The 12,612-nt window shown below is 59.0% G+C and overlaps 1 protein-coding gene and 1 long non-coding RNA gene across 8 annotated transcripts in view; one reads left to right on the top strand and one right to left on the bottom strand.

Moving 5' to 3' along the window:
* The window catches only part of NRXN2 (neurexin 2), a 94,989-nt gene that overhangs the window by 26,653 nt on the left and 55,724 nt on the right, over positions 1-12,612 (bottom strand). For 3 of the 7 annotated variants that reach the window (XM_090259170.1, XM_090259178.1, XM_090259187.1), the window contains exon 17: positions 422-603. In XM_090259170.1, the coding sequence (XP_090115296.1) occupies positions 422-603 (182 nt within the window). Of the gene's footprint in view, positions 1-421; positions 604-7,805; positions 8,819-12,612 lie in introns of those variants that run through there. The other 4 variants (XM_090259148.1, XM_090259154.1, XM_090259158.1 and 1 more) reach the window with 2 other exon arrangements.
* LOC150017556 (uncharacterized) lies at positions 7,460-11,617 on the top strand. The gene is made up of 2 exons (XR_016507605.1): positions 7,460-7,580; positions 11,396-11,617. It is a non-coding gene; the product is annotated as an uncharacterized LOC150017556 (long non-coding RNA).

Raw genomic sequence — 12,612 nt, 5'->3', positions numbered from 1 at the left:
AGCAAAGGTGGGCTGCTCTGGGGCGGGAGGGTGAAGGAGGGTGGCAAGAGCAGACGCAGGACACAGTGAACCGGCAGAGCCCAGGGCAGTCACTGATGTGGGGACATTTCTGAAGGCTACAGAATGGGCTGGAAGCCTCAAGAAGGCCATTGACTGCATTTGGAAAGGTCAGAAGACATAGCCGGTCTTGAGGAGTGGAGAACAGGGAGCTTCCAATGAGCAGGGTGACTCTGGGAATCTCATGAATAACCAGGAAGGGGATGGGTCTCAGAAGCAGAACTACTGAGAGAAAACTCTAGGAAACAGGGAACAGAGGTTCTGAGGGAATGATTTGAGGAACTGACCCCATGGCAATGAAGGGATGGATCGGATTTGGGGTAGGAAGGCTGGGGGATCAGAGGCCAGGCCACTGGTTCCTTACGATGTGAAGCTGCAGGTAGTCTCCAAGCCCAGAGGCGCTGTCCACCCGCACCAGCACAGCGCTCCGCTGGTGCGTGCTGAAGCCCACGGCCAGGCGGTCCATCCTCGTGCTGGGCCGGTCATTGGGGGGCCACGTGTAGGTGATGAGCGCTCCCCCCTTCCCAAAGATGTATGTGGTCCCGGCTGCAGAGAAAAGGAAAGGGAGAGGGAGGTGTGAGATCAGGAGGGCAGGCTCAGCAGGTCCTCAGGGCTGGGACGCAAGCACCAGGACACCAGATTCAGGGTACAAAGCTCCAGCCGGGGTGCCCACAGCAGCCACCAGGCGCTGCAGTCCCAGGGAACAGTTGGCAGGCGGGTGCCTGGGTGAGAGTCTGTGCACGCGCACAGACAGATGTAGCTGCCTCATCAAGAATTCTGGCTTTAATTACAGCAAAACAGAGGTAACAGAGGGAGTGTGACACAGAGAGAGAGCCCAGAGCGAGGTTGCAGGAGGACCAAGAGGACTTCTGGGGGCAGAGAGGACTCAAGGGGCCTGAGCCTGACCGGCCCAACTTCTCCCAGGGCTGGTAGAGGTGACAGATACAAGGTGTGTGCTTCAGTGCGGCCAGAGCTGAGCAGGCACCAAGGCAAAAGGAGCCCCAGGCAATGGCAGGAGGAGAAGCAGGGGCTGTGTTCAGCTCTGACTCATTGCCCATAAGTTGGCACCCCTCCAACACCTGCCCCCACCTCTCCCAGCCCCTGGAAATCCTGGTCCCAGTTTACCCAGGACTCCCTGCTTCTACTCACAACTAGGGGGCTGCCTGGGTCCCAAAACAGGGGGGTCTTGGAGCTCTGCCCAGAAGAGAAGAGACAGATATGAGAGATGGGAGGGGGGATTGAGACTAATAGCCATAGGAAGAAGGCAGAGAGACAGATGGACAGAGAGGGACAGAGAGGGGTGTAGGTGAGAGAAAGCAGGAGAGTGGGAGCCAGAGATGAGGGCTCCTTCTCCCTGCCCTCCCCCACCCCACCCTCTCTCCCCCTGTCTCCTCTTCTCCATCCGGCTGCCGGGGGCGGGTGTGAGGTCCCTAACGATCTCAGCCCCAAAATAGACCCCATTAGTCTCCATGTTCCCTCCTGCGGCTGACTGGGTTCCCTGGAGGTAGGAGGTGGGGGCAGAATGATGGCTAGGGTGGAGGTGGGGGGCTGGTCACCCAGTTTCCAGGAAGGGAGCCTTGTCTGGAAGGCCTAGAGGACTGGTACTCTGGAGCCTTCAGAGAAGGGAAGAGAACAATCTTGCATTCTTTGGAACCTAAATGGAGCAGATGAGAGTCATAAAATGCTTAATTAAATAATTAGCCACTAACGACTCCTCTCAAAGCACTTCTTGGGGGGAGAGGGGTTCAAGGAGGATTTATCCAGAGGGGAAGAGAGAGGCAGATGGGGCCAGAGGGCAAAATCCTGGAGCAGACTGGGAGGAAAGTGGGGCCTTAGCGGTGGGAAAGCTCTGGGTGGGATGGAAAACCTGGGGTCAAGGAGCTGGGGGTCTGGGTGGGGAGGGAGGCCTGGATGGAGGAGGGCAGGAGGCACTTCCAAGGAGCAAACCTGCTCTGCCAAAATGGCTGCCCAGCTGCTAACGCTAAGGCCAGGCCCCTCAAGCCCCTCCAGGTCTCTCCCCTCAGGGACTCAGGAGCCCCACTGCAGTTCAGGCAGTATAGTTAAGGGATGGGGGTCTCTAGCCCAGGAAGTTCCCAGGCCCTCAAAGAGTGGACTCCTGAGAGCCTTGGAGGGAGGCACCAACTGCAGGCCCAGAGAGGAGCTGAGGAGGAATGGCTGTTGCCTGGGTCCTAGAGAGACAGTGGAGCCGGCAGGGGGCTGGGCTTAGGGGGAGCAGGAGCTGTTCCCTAGAGCACTTGGCACGTTGCCCTCCATCTCCCAGGCAGGGCCAGAGAGGAGCGATGACCCCCCGAGGCAAGAATGGGCTGAAAGAACCCCCTCGATGTCTAATAACTGACATCGCGCCACAGCATGTGCCCAGAAAGCACCTTCAGCAGGCAGAGGGAGCTTGGATCTGCCTCTCCATACCCAGGTGTCCTTCCAACCTGGGGGCCCTGAAGGCCCAGTGCTGAGGGCTGATTCCTCAGCATGGGAGCCCCCAAGATTAGGGGGAAGAATTGGATGAGGGCAGGGTACACAGTGAGCTGCACCCCTACCCAAGATGGGCCACCTGCCTGGAAAGAGCAGGGCCTGAAGGCCAGGAGCAAGGTAGGCCTCAGCCAGTAATAGTTTCTCCACTCCCAATGCAGCACTCTGGAAAATCGGCTGTTTCCATGGCAACCGTAATACCCAGGGTCCTCCCTACTCCCTCCACTCCCTCACAAACTGCATAGCCAAATTTGGGGGTGGGGAGGGCCAGGGGTGCTAAGATGTTGACCTTCCTCGAAAACCCCAACTCCCTGCCTCCCTGACCAGAGACTGCTTCCTCTTCACCCCTTGGGTTCCAGGGCCTCACAGGAGATGAAGGAGGGGCTTCTGGGGTTTCTTGGGCCCTCAAACCAGCAAGGGAAATGCCGCCTACCTGGGGCCTGTTCCCAGATCTCCCAGGTCAGGGGGAGAGGAAGCCCTTTCTCCCCACTTTCCCATCCGGGAACCCAGAACTGCACATTACCCTGGAGAGAGCCCTGCCTGAGCCCAGATCGGGCCTGAGGGCAGGCAGCCCGGTGTCCCATTGGGCAGTGAGCCCCAAGGGATCAGAGGCACTGTTGGTGCTCCCAGCCCCAGGCCCCATGACACACATGCCCAGTGACACACCCGCAGGCCCCACACCAACACGCAGGCGAAGACGCACCAAGCTGCACACAAAGACTCAGCGTGGAGAGGCAGACCCCCGCAGGAGACACGGAGCCGCCAGAAACACGGTGGTAAGCACACAAAGACAGGCCACGGCAGGCAGCGAAGGCAGGGGCTGGCACGAGCAGGGCAGGAGGGCGCACAGGTCCCCGCCCCCGAGACCCAGGGCGCATGGGCCGCCCGCCCACTGCCTCTCCATTTCCCAGCTCCAGAACCAGGCCTCCACCCCCCCGGATTTATGACCCAGCTGTTCTCACAATGCAGCCAGTTTATAAGCAGGCAAACCTATAAAAGCCTAAGGGCGTTTATTACACTGGGGGGGATCTGGTGGAGAGACACACTTCTTGGGCTGAGGAGGTGAAGGATGAATGGCTTATTGGACTGGGGTGGCAGTAATTACCCTGGGGAGAAATTTCTCTCCCCAGCGCTGCGCTCCCACCAGAGGGTTCAGAGGGCTGGGTAGGGAGGACAGTGGGATAGGGGTGGGGGGGCTCTGCCAGGCCCTCCTGGGTGGGACCCTCCTGGGCCTCCAGGGCCTCTTGCCTCTTGCTCCGTGCCCGGTAAGCTGCTCTCTGCCCTGGCCACCAGACAGACTTCCAGGGGAAAGCAGAGAGATACGATATCCAGGACTCCTCACTACATCTAGAACCTCTGACAGGTTCCAAAAGGGTCTGCAGAGTAGAGAGGGGCTTAAGCCAAGAGCCAGGGGCTGCCCCAGGGCGGTCCAGATCACTGGTTTCGATCCCCCCAGAAAGCCACTAGTGCACTGCATTGTACATACTATTTCAGGGCTGTCGCACACCCCTAAAGCCAGAGACAAGAGTGCTCGGGTCCTCCACCCAAAGGCCCAGGGCTGGCACCTTCTGCCCACACCCAACATAGTCCCTTCAATGCCTTCTAGACCCAGAAATTCACTGATCCAGTAAAACACTTTAAATGATCAAGAATCTTCCACAGAGTTCCCACACACCTGCATTCTAGAAAAAAAGAAAAACAACCAACCATTAGTAATGGTTAGCTAATCCAGACCCAAACAACATAATTATCTCATGTAAACACCCCATGCAGCGATGCTCCTGTGGTTAAAACTACATGTGCAGACCCTCCATCTGCCCATCTTCCTGCAGCATCAGCAGCCATGACAAAAACCTTCTGGTAGATACCAAATCATGAGAGGATAAAAAGTCCTACACAACCTAGAAAAGCCACACTCCTAGGTGCCACAGGCCACCCCAGCTCCTGTACATGGACCCTCATAACCCAGGGGGAGCTCCACAGATCCAATCACGGGGCTCGGCTCTCTCCTGATCTAGAATCCCAGAACAATATCCCTTCAATTTGTAAGCCCATTCTTGGTCATAAACCATCCAGTCAGAAATCCAAGTTAACATACCCACATCCAGAATCCAGATAAATGCCAGCCCCCTTTTATAAGCTGGAGGGATGAATCCAGGACCCCTGGAAGCTACTGACCCAGAACTGAGCTGGGATTGACCCCTCCATTCCTGGCTTCAGAGGGTACCAGAAATAAAGGTCGGGGGCTGAAAACCTCCTCAAGGACTCTGAAACCAAAGTCGGGGTCAAGGACCAGGAGAGTGTCAACCTCTCAGGTCATTTTTAGGACCCAGGTGTCCTGGTGCCCCCATGCCTACACCAACATCAGGTGCAGGAGTGGCAGGGGTGTCTGGCGAGTGGGAGGGATATTATGAAACTGGACGGGCTGGGGGATGGAAGGGTAAATGGAGGAAAGAGTGAAGAGAAGGGGGGAAGGAAGGCAAGAAGAAGTGCAGTGAGACCCCAAGAGAAGGAAAGTAGAGAAGCAGGTGCACAGAGAGGCTCCCCACACGGGGGAGGCTAAGAAGACACTGGGACAGAGAGGAAAGGTCTCCCCTGGCCCAGAAGGGTCTCCCAAGCTGGCCTCTTCCTCCAGCCAACTGTGAGGCCCAAGAGAGGCCTGTCCTTTTGCCACCCCCCATGGCGAAGGTAAGCGGAGGTGGTGTTCAGCCATGACAGGTAGCCTCCTCCCCCTACTCTTCTATCTGTCCTGTGGCCCCCCTCTTCCCTCTCACCTGCCTAACCCTTCATGGACTCCTCCACTCAGCCTCCCACCACTGTCCTGGGCGCCCTCCAGCTCCTCCTCTGCTTCCATGTGGCTCTGGGCAGCCATAGGGGCTGTTTTTCTACTCTGCCCAGCAAGGGGGTGGCCATCTCTGAGGCAATCCCAACACCAACATTCCATAGGTCTCCCCCCATGCTCCTTCCTCCATTTCCTCTCCTTGCCCCACTTCCTCACATCCTGACTCCAGAGCCCGGTCCCTTCCTCCTTCCAATCTGCTCATCTCCCTGGGCCAGCGCCTCTCCACCAGCTCTCCTCTTCGCCCCACGCTGCTCTCCTCCAATGTCCCTGGCCCCCTTTTCCTACTCACCCCTTTGTGCCTCTCCTCATTGCCCAGAGAGACCATGTCCCATCTGGGCCCCTTGGGGAGCAACACCAGGCCTCAAGGGAATCAGAGGGGACAATGAAGAGGAGGGAGGGAGGCACAAAGGGGAAACAGAGCTAAGTGTGGGGTGGGCGGGTGGAGGAGAGAGATGGGAGAGCTGCATGGAGAGGCCCTCGCTGGGGCGGAGGTCAGACGAGACAAGGCCATGCTGGGGAAGAGAAAGCAATGAAGAGCAGGCGGGAAGTGGCCTCTCCGGGGCACCAGAGGAAGAGCGAGCAGAGGCATAAGGAGATAAAGATGAAGTAGAAGAAATGCAAAGAAGGCTAGGAAAGGGGTGAGAAGATGGGAAGTGACATAGGGGAACAGAGAGTGGGAAGCGAGGATGAACAGGTGAAGAACGATGATGGGGAGCGCAGAAACGGGAGGTCATGATGGGCCTAGGTGGGAAGCGATGAGGAGATAGGCATGGAAGATGACAGAGGAACAAAAATGGAGCGAAGAAATGAGAGGTGATGGATGAACAGGAATGGGAAGTGATGGAAGTACAGAAATTGGAGGCGGCAAGTGTACAGAGCAAGAAGTGGTGACGGCGCGGGGACGAGCGATGGCGGGAGTCCAGGTGAAAGGTGACGGGAGCATGAAGACATCAGAGCCCCGCGATGGGGGGCGATGGGGGTACAGAGGAGGGAGGTGATGAGAGGATAGCGGTGTAAAGTGGCGGGGGCACAGAACTGGGAGGTGATGGAGGCTGAGATGGGGCCAAAGGTGAAAAGTGACAAAGTATAGAGATGGCAGGTGAAGGCGGCTGACACGGGAGGTGATGAGTGGTTTGGAGGTAAAGGAGGTACAGAGAAGGGAGGTGAGAGAGGGTTAGAAATGGCAGCAGCGGGGCCCCCCACGGAGTGTGATGGCAAGGTGCAGAGACGGGGGATGGAGCATACAGACAGGGGAAGTGATGAGTGGACTGGAGGGGGCGGGAGGGCTCTCTGGGACGGGAGATGGCAGGAACTCTGAGACGGCACGCACGTGCAGGAGGGACTGAAATGGAACATGATCAAGTCTGACACGGAAATGAAATCAAAGGTGAAGAGGGACAGGCCTGGGAGGCAACAGGGAGCAGAGAGAGTGGAAAGTCATGGACGCAGTGATGGAGGCCTGGAGAGTATGGAGGATGGAGACAGAAGGCAGCAGGAACAGAGATGGGAAGAGGGGGCACGCAGAGAATTTGGGGCCAAGAGGGAAGGCGAAGCAGGTTTGGAGATGGAAGGTGAGAGGGGCTGAGCTGAGGTGACAGCAGTGGGACGTGGGGGGCGCTGACTCAAGGGGTGGAGGAGAGAATCAGGGAAGTCAGTCCAGGTAAGAGCGCTATGGAGGTGACAGGTGCTGGGGATCAGCCATGGACGCAGGGCAGTGATGAAGAGTGTGGGAAGGAGAAACCCAAGAGGAAGGAGGTGAGGCTGGGAGTGTGACGGGACAAGGGCGTGAGCTGACTGGGAGGTGGGGGTGGAAGGCCCATATCGGGGAAAAGAAGGGAAGGGCGCTCGGAGGACAGGGGGAAAGAGACAGGTGAGAAGTGGAAGAGGAAGAGATGGGACATGTCAGAGGCAGAGATGACAGATGGGACAGAGGGGTAGGGTGGTTCCGGGGGACAAAGATAAGAAGGTACTGGGGTACACAGATGCTAGACCAGCAGTGGGAAGGGGAGGGGGAGGGAGCGGCGGAGGTAAACCAGGCGGAGGGAGAAGCGGCAGAGATGGAGGAAGTGATGAGGAAGTGAGCCTGGGGAAGGCAGAGCCGGCCGGGGAGGATGAAAGGACAGAGGCGGGGAGGGGATGGGGGACGGGAACAGAAAGGCGATAACGAACCGGAGATCCGAACAAGGAGGTGAAGGTGAGGCAAAGAACGAAAGTGGGGAAGACAGAGATGAGGTGATAAAGAGATGGGGGCTGTGATGGAGAGGCGAGGGTGGGGCTGAGAAGATGGGAGCTGGAGACGGAGGTGAGGGGGCGCGGGCCGCAAAGCGGAGGGGCCGGGCCTCCAGCGGCCAGCCCGGGGTGCGGCCCGCGGGGGCCAGGGGCCAGCCGCCGATGGGCATCGGCGCGGCCCGCCACTTACCGTGCCCGCCGCGGGTGAGGAAGGGCATGCGGTTGATGGCGATGGGCACGGTGCCGTGCTTGCTGTGGAAGTGGTGGACGTGGTGGGTGGTGCTGAGGCTGGAGGAGACCCGGGCCCCCTCGGCCGCCCCCAGCAGCAGCAGCAGCAGCAGCAGCGGCGGCAGCAGAGGCGGCGGCGGCGGTGGCAGGGGCCCGGCCAGGGCGGGGGGGCGGCGCGAGCACCCCCCCGGCCCGCTCCCCCCGGGGGGCATTTCGGCCCGGGGGCGGCCGCCTCACAGCCCCATGGCCGGGGGCGGGGACGCGGGGCTGCGGAGCCCCGCGAAGCCCCCCTCCGGCTCCGAGCCCCGGGAGGGGGGTTAGGGGTGAAGAGAAGGAAAACCAGAGCCCAAGCCTCGGTCCGGAGCCAACGAAATCAACCGGATCCCGCCGGGGAACCCGGGGTCTGCAGAGCGGCGACGCCAAGGTCCAGAACGCCTGGGTCCATCACGAGAAGCTACGGGTCTCCCCGCATCCCGGCGGGGCCGGGGCGGCGCAGAGGGTCGTCAGAAACCCGGGGGAGCGCCCGAGGGAGGGGGCATAGTTCCGGGTAGAGAGGCAGGGAAGGCGCGGGGGCCAAGCAGGGAGGGCACGGCGGGGGAAATCCTGCGGAAAAACCGAGCCGGGGAGGGGACTGGAGGAGAGAAGCGGGGACCGACGGAGACTAGGGCCGGCCGCGCGGCTGCCGCCGCTGCGGCCCAGCGAAGGCCTGGGGAAAGGAGGGAGCGGCCGGGGGGAGGGGGGCGGGAGAAGGGGGAAGGGAAGCAAATCCGGGTGAGGGGGGAATGGAAAGAAGGGAGGGGAGAGGAGAGGAGGGGAGCAGGGCTGAGCAGAGGGAAGGCGCGAGCCCGCGAGATTCCGGCGGAGAGATGGAGGCAGCGGAGTGTTGCTGCAGAGGCAGAGAGGCTGGAGGGGAGAGGGAGGAGGGGGACAAGGAGGGAGGAAAGGAGGAAGTGGAGAGGGGAGGGGAGTAGGCGCGCGGGAGAAGGAGGGGACGGGGCGGAGGGACCGGAGCGGCTCCTGGTCTGCGGGCGGCGCTGGGCAGCTGGGGCGCGCGTCACCTGGCCAGCCCGCTCGGCGCTCGCCTCTTCTCAGCGCGCGCCCCGCCCCTCCCCCGCGCCCGGGCGCGCGCCCCCTCCCGCCCCTCTGAAGAAGGGGCCCTGCTGAATAATTGAACAGGTCTGAGGCTAGCAAGAGGCGGCTCTCTTGCTCCTCCTCCCCTCCCCCCCGCACCTGGACGAACCCCAATAGTGCTCGCTGGTCCAGCTCACAGAGATGTGGCCACCTGACACCTCTGCATGCACCCCTCGGAACACACGTGCACGCTAGGATGTGGACGGGCTTGGAGATGGAGACACCCACGTGTCCATACAGGCATCAGTGTGCACACATGCACACATAGGCTCAGACACATACACGCATACATGTGCTCATAGAGGCTGGCACATGAACTCACTCAGCCGAGCATGTACACATGCTCAGAGAGGCATACATAGGCACACATAATGTTCGGTCACAGTCATTGAATGGCCAGGTACACACAGACCCTGCTCCCAGCTCACCCTTCAAAAATAGGATCATCCATATGCAGACACACAATGCACCCAGAGCCTCGAAGATACTCAAGAATAAGACACATCACACACATGTCTCCTCAGTCCCCCAACCTCCTACTCACCCCTCCTGGACTCCTCCAATCCTTCCTCTCCACTCTCCCTGCTCCTCCCCCAGCCTCACCCTCTCCCTCCATGAGGAGTTTCCAGGACATCTGTCCACTGAGTGTCCCACTTGGGACAAAACCCTTCCTGGGCCGTTTATGCCCAGCTGAGAAAGTCACTTCTCCTCCTAGGTGCCCCTTCACTGGGATCTGCCCCCAGACCTTTGGGGATCTCTGGGAAGCACTTGTCACAGACCAAGAGGTAAATGCAGGGGGGCTCCCTTCCCTCCATCTGGATGTCACCTCCACACCCACATCAACCTGGGCTCTGCCCAGAGGATGCTCTGCTAGGCCTGGGTAGTGGGAGGATGGAAAAGTAGGAAGAGAAGGAGGGAGGTGAAGACAGGACCTACGAATCCATGAAATAGGGTAGTAGAGTGAGAAGTGGTGAAGAAGGGGCAAAAGGAAGTGGGATAACGTGAGAAAGGAGAAGGAGAATGGGGGAGACGGGGTGGCTCCTGCCGACTGATTCTGAACTCCATTTTGGAGCAAGAACTATTACCAGTAGCCCCATGCATGCTGCGCCCATGTCAGGACCCGAGACAGCTCCTTTGTGGCTCTGCCACCTCCCCACCCTTGCTAGATGCCAGGGCCCCTTTTGACCCTGGCCCTTCAGAAGTGAAGAAAGGGTCCCCAGAGGCACCCAGGAGGAGGGTCCAAAGTGGTGTGTGGCCCCAGGAGGGAGGAAAGCCTGCATGCAGACTGGACAACAGGGTCAGGGCCCCAAAGACTTGTCCTCCTGCCCTCTCCACCCCATACTCGTGCCCCTGGCTCTGAAATATAGACTGACACAGCTCTAAGCAGGCAGAAAATTTATGGTCCCAGAGGGAAGGAGGGAGGAGCCGGTAGCAAGAGGAGAGGAAGGGAAACCGCCTAGAGGCCAATCAATATCAGTGAGTGGGAAGTGGAGGGAGTTGGAGGGGGTGACGCTGAGGAGTGCAGGGAGAGGCAGAGGGTAAAAAAGAAGGGAGAGACAGAGGTGTGCAGGAGATCAATAGAGGCTGCAGAGACGAGCAGAGCAAATGGAGAGACGAGAAACAGAGGGGCAGAGATGGTGAAGAACTGATGGCCTGGGGAGGCCTGAGACAGGCTCTGAGAGACGGAGCAGCAAGCAGTCCCAAGGGAGCCCCTTGGCCCTGGGGCTTCAGCTGCATGTCAGGAAGTGTCTCTCCTTTTGGCTTCCTTCCTCCCTCATTGCATATTCTCTTACTCATTCTCTCTACTTCCCTCGTTCTCATGGAAGAGATGGGTTCTCTCCCTGTGAGCTCTCTCCTACCTTCCCAGAACAGACTCCTGAGCCTAAAATGGACAGAGATCTCCTCACCGCCACGCCCTGCCCCCCAGTTTAGTCTCCAGGTCACAGATGGAAAAACTGAGGCCATAAGTGGGGAACTTTTGTTCTGTAGGTTGGCCCTCTTTCATCTCAGTCTCACCCCCACCCCCAGACAGCTCCACACCCTGACCCTGGCCGTTCCCACGCACATCCTTCCCTTCAGATGAAGGGCCCTTTGGTGCCCAGTGGCGCCCCCAGGACCTTCACACTCAGGGGCAGGACAACTGTACAGGCCTGGGCCAGTTTCCTGCTTGACCTTGTGCTTCAGTGGGGCCCCAGGAAGACCAGCCCCAGAGAGACAGCATGAACATGAAACAGTGCCACCAGGGAGAGTCAGGAGGAGGCGCAACCCCAAGAGAAGAGGGGGCTGTGGCTTGAAAAGCTCTGGCAGAGTCCCCAGCTCTCAGATTCCTGCCCTGTCCTTCAAGGCGGAGATCTCAGAGGTACCCCAGGGCTGGCGTTCAGAAGCTCCCAGGTTGTACCCACCTTTTCTTTATGTCCACAGCTCTGCCGCCAGACTGCAGACCAGGGTTCCTGCATGGTGACACTTACCCAGCCCCAACTCTCCGCCTCCTACCTGCCTGGAACTGGGAGAAGTCCCAACCTCTTGCTACCTCTGCTGAAAGATGGTGTGACTCTCTAAATCCCCATCCATTTCTGTGCCCCCTTCCAGAAGGTTCCACCATGTGGGAGTATCGTAGTGACAAAGGGCAGCAGTACTTCTTGATCCTGATTCCCTGCACCCTCAGCAAACAAGGCCCACCATCAGCCCCACCAGCACCCCGGGACTAAATGAGCTGAGTGCCTAGGTTCTAGCTGGGCTCCACCACTCACACCCTGACTTAGGGCAAGGAACTGCTTCACTGAGGTCTCAGTTTTCTCATCAGTTCAACAGGATGGTTGGTCTCTATCCCACTCCCTTCTCTGAGGAACAAATTATAAGGGCTTTGCAAGCTCCAAAACACTAAACAATCAGTGGGGACTGTTACTATTAGCAGCAAAGTTACCACCATCTTCAGATCTGCACACAGCTGAATAAGCCAGAGAGGAAGGGGCCCAGCCCAGCCCCATCTTTATTCCCGGCAGCCAGCGCTGGAGTGCCCCTGAGCTGCCCAATGTCTGCAGGTTTTGGAAAGTACACAGAACGGCAGGTCAGAAGAGGAAAATCCTGGGGGTACAGGAGGGCTCTGCCTGAGAGCACAAGGGACATGTCAAGGGAGATGGGCTGGATATTTTTTTCTAGGGAGGAGAACCATGACCCACCCAAAAGCCCATTCCAGAACCAATCATTCAATAAGAAACTCAGGACTCCACCCAAATGACTAAGGCACCGAGGTGTGACAGAGGCCAGGCATGAACCCCAATTCTTAGCCCAGACCTACTATTGACTTCCTCCAGAAATCCACTCAGCCCTCCAGGGTGTGTGTGTGTGTGTGTGTGTGTGTGCACGCATGCGCGTGTGTGTGTCTTGTCCCAGGCAGCTCAGTAGTCACACCCCTGGTCTCTCAGCAGGGCTCCCCTAGGAATGACCTTTGAAGTGGTGCCTGAGGGAGCAGCACTTTCCCCAGCCACTTCTCCCCATGCAATCATCAGAGGAAAACACCAAACCCCCTTAAGGAGGAGGCTGCCTCTGCCCCTTACTGCCCCAGCGGTCCTCCCTCTGCCAGGCTCTCCCCAGCTGCTGGCCACCAGCCACTAGGGACTAGAAACTGCTGCTGAAGC

The sequence above is a fragment of the Furipterus horrens genome, unplaced genomic scaffold (assembly GCF_987537825.1).
Source record: "Furipterus horrens unplaced genomic scaffold, mFurHor1.1.pri manual_scaffold_2, whole genome shotgun sequence".
NCBI classification, from domain to species: domain Eukaryota; kingdom Metazoa; phylum Chordata; class Mammalia; order Chiroptera; family Furipteridae; genus Furipterus; species Furipterus horrens.
The sequence above is the reverse complement of the archived record's forward strand: the minus strand, read 5'-3'. Positions and strand labels throughout refer to the sequence as shown.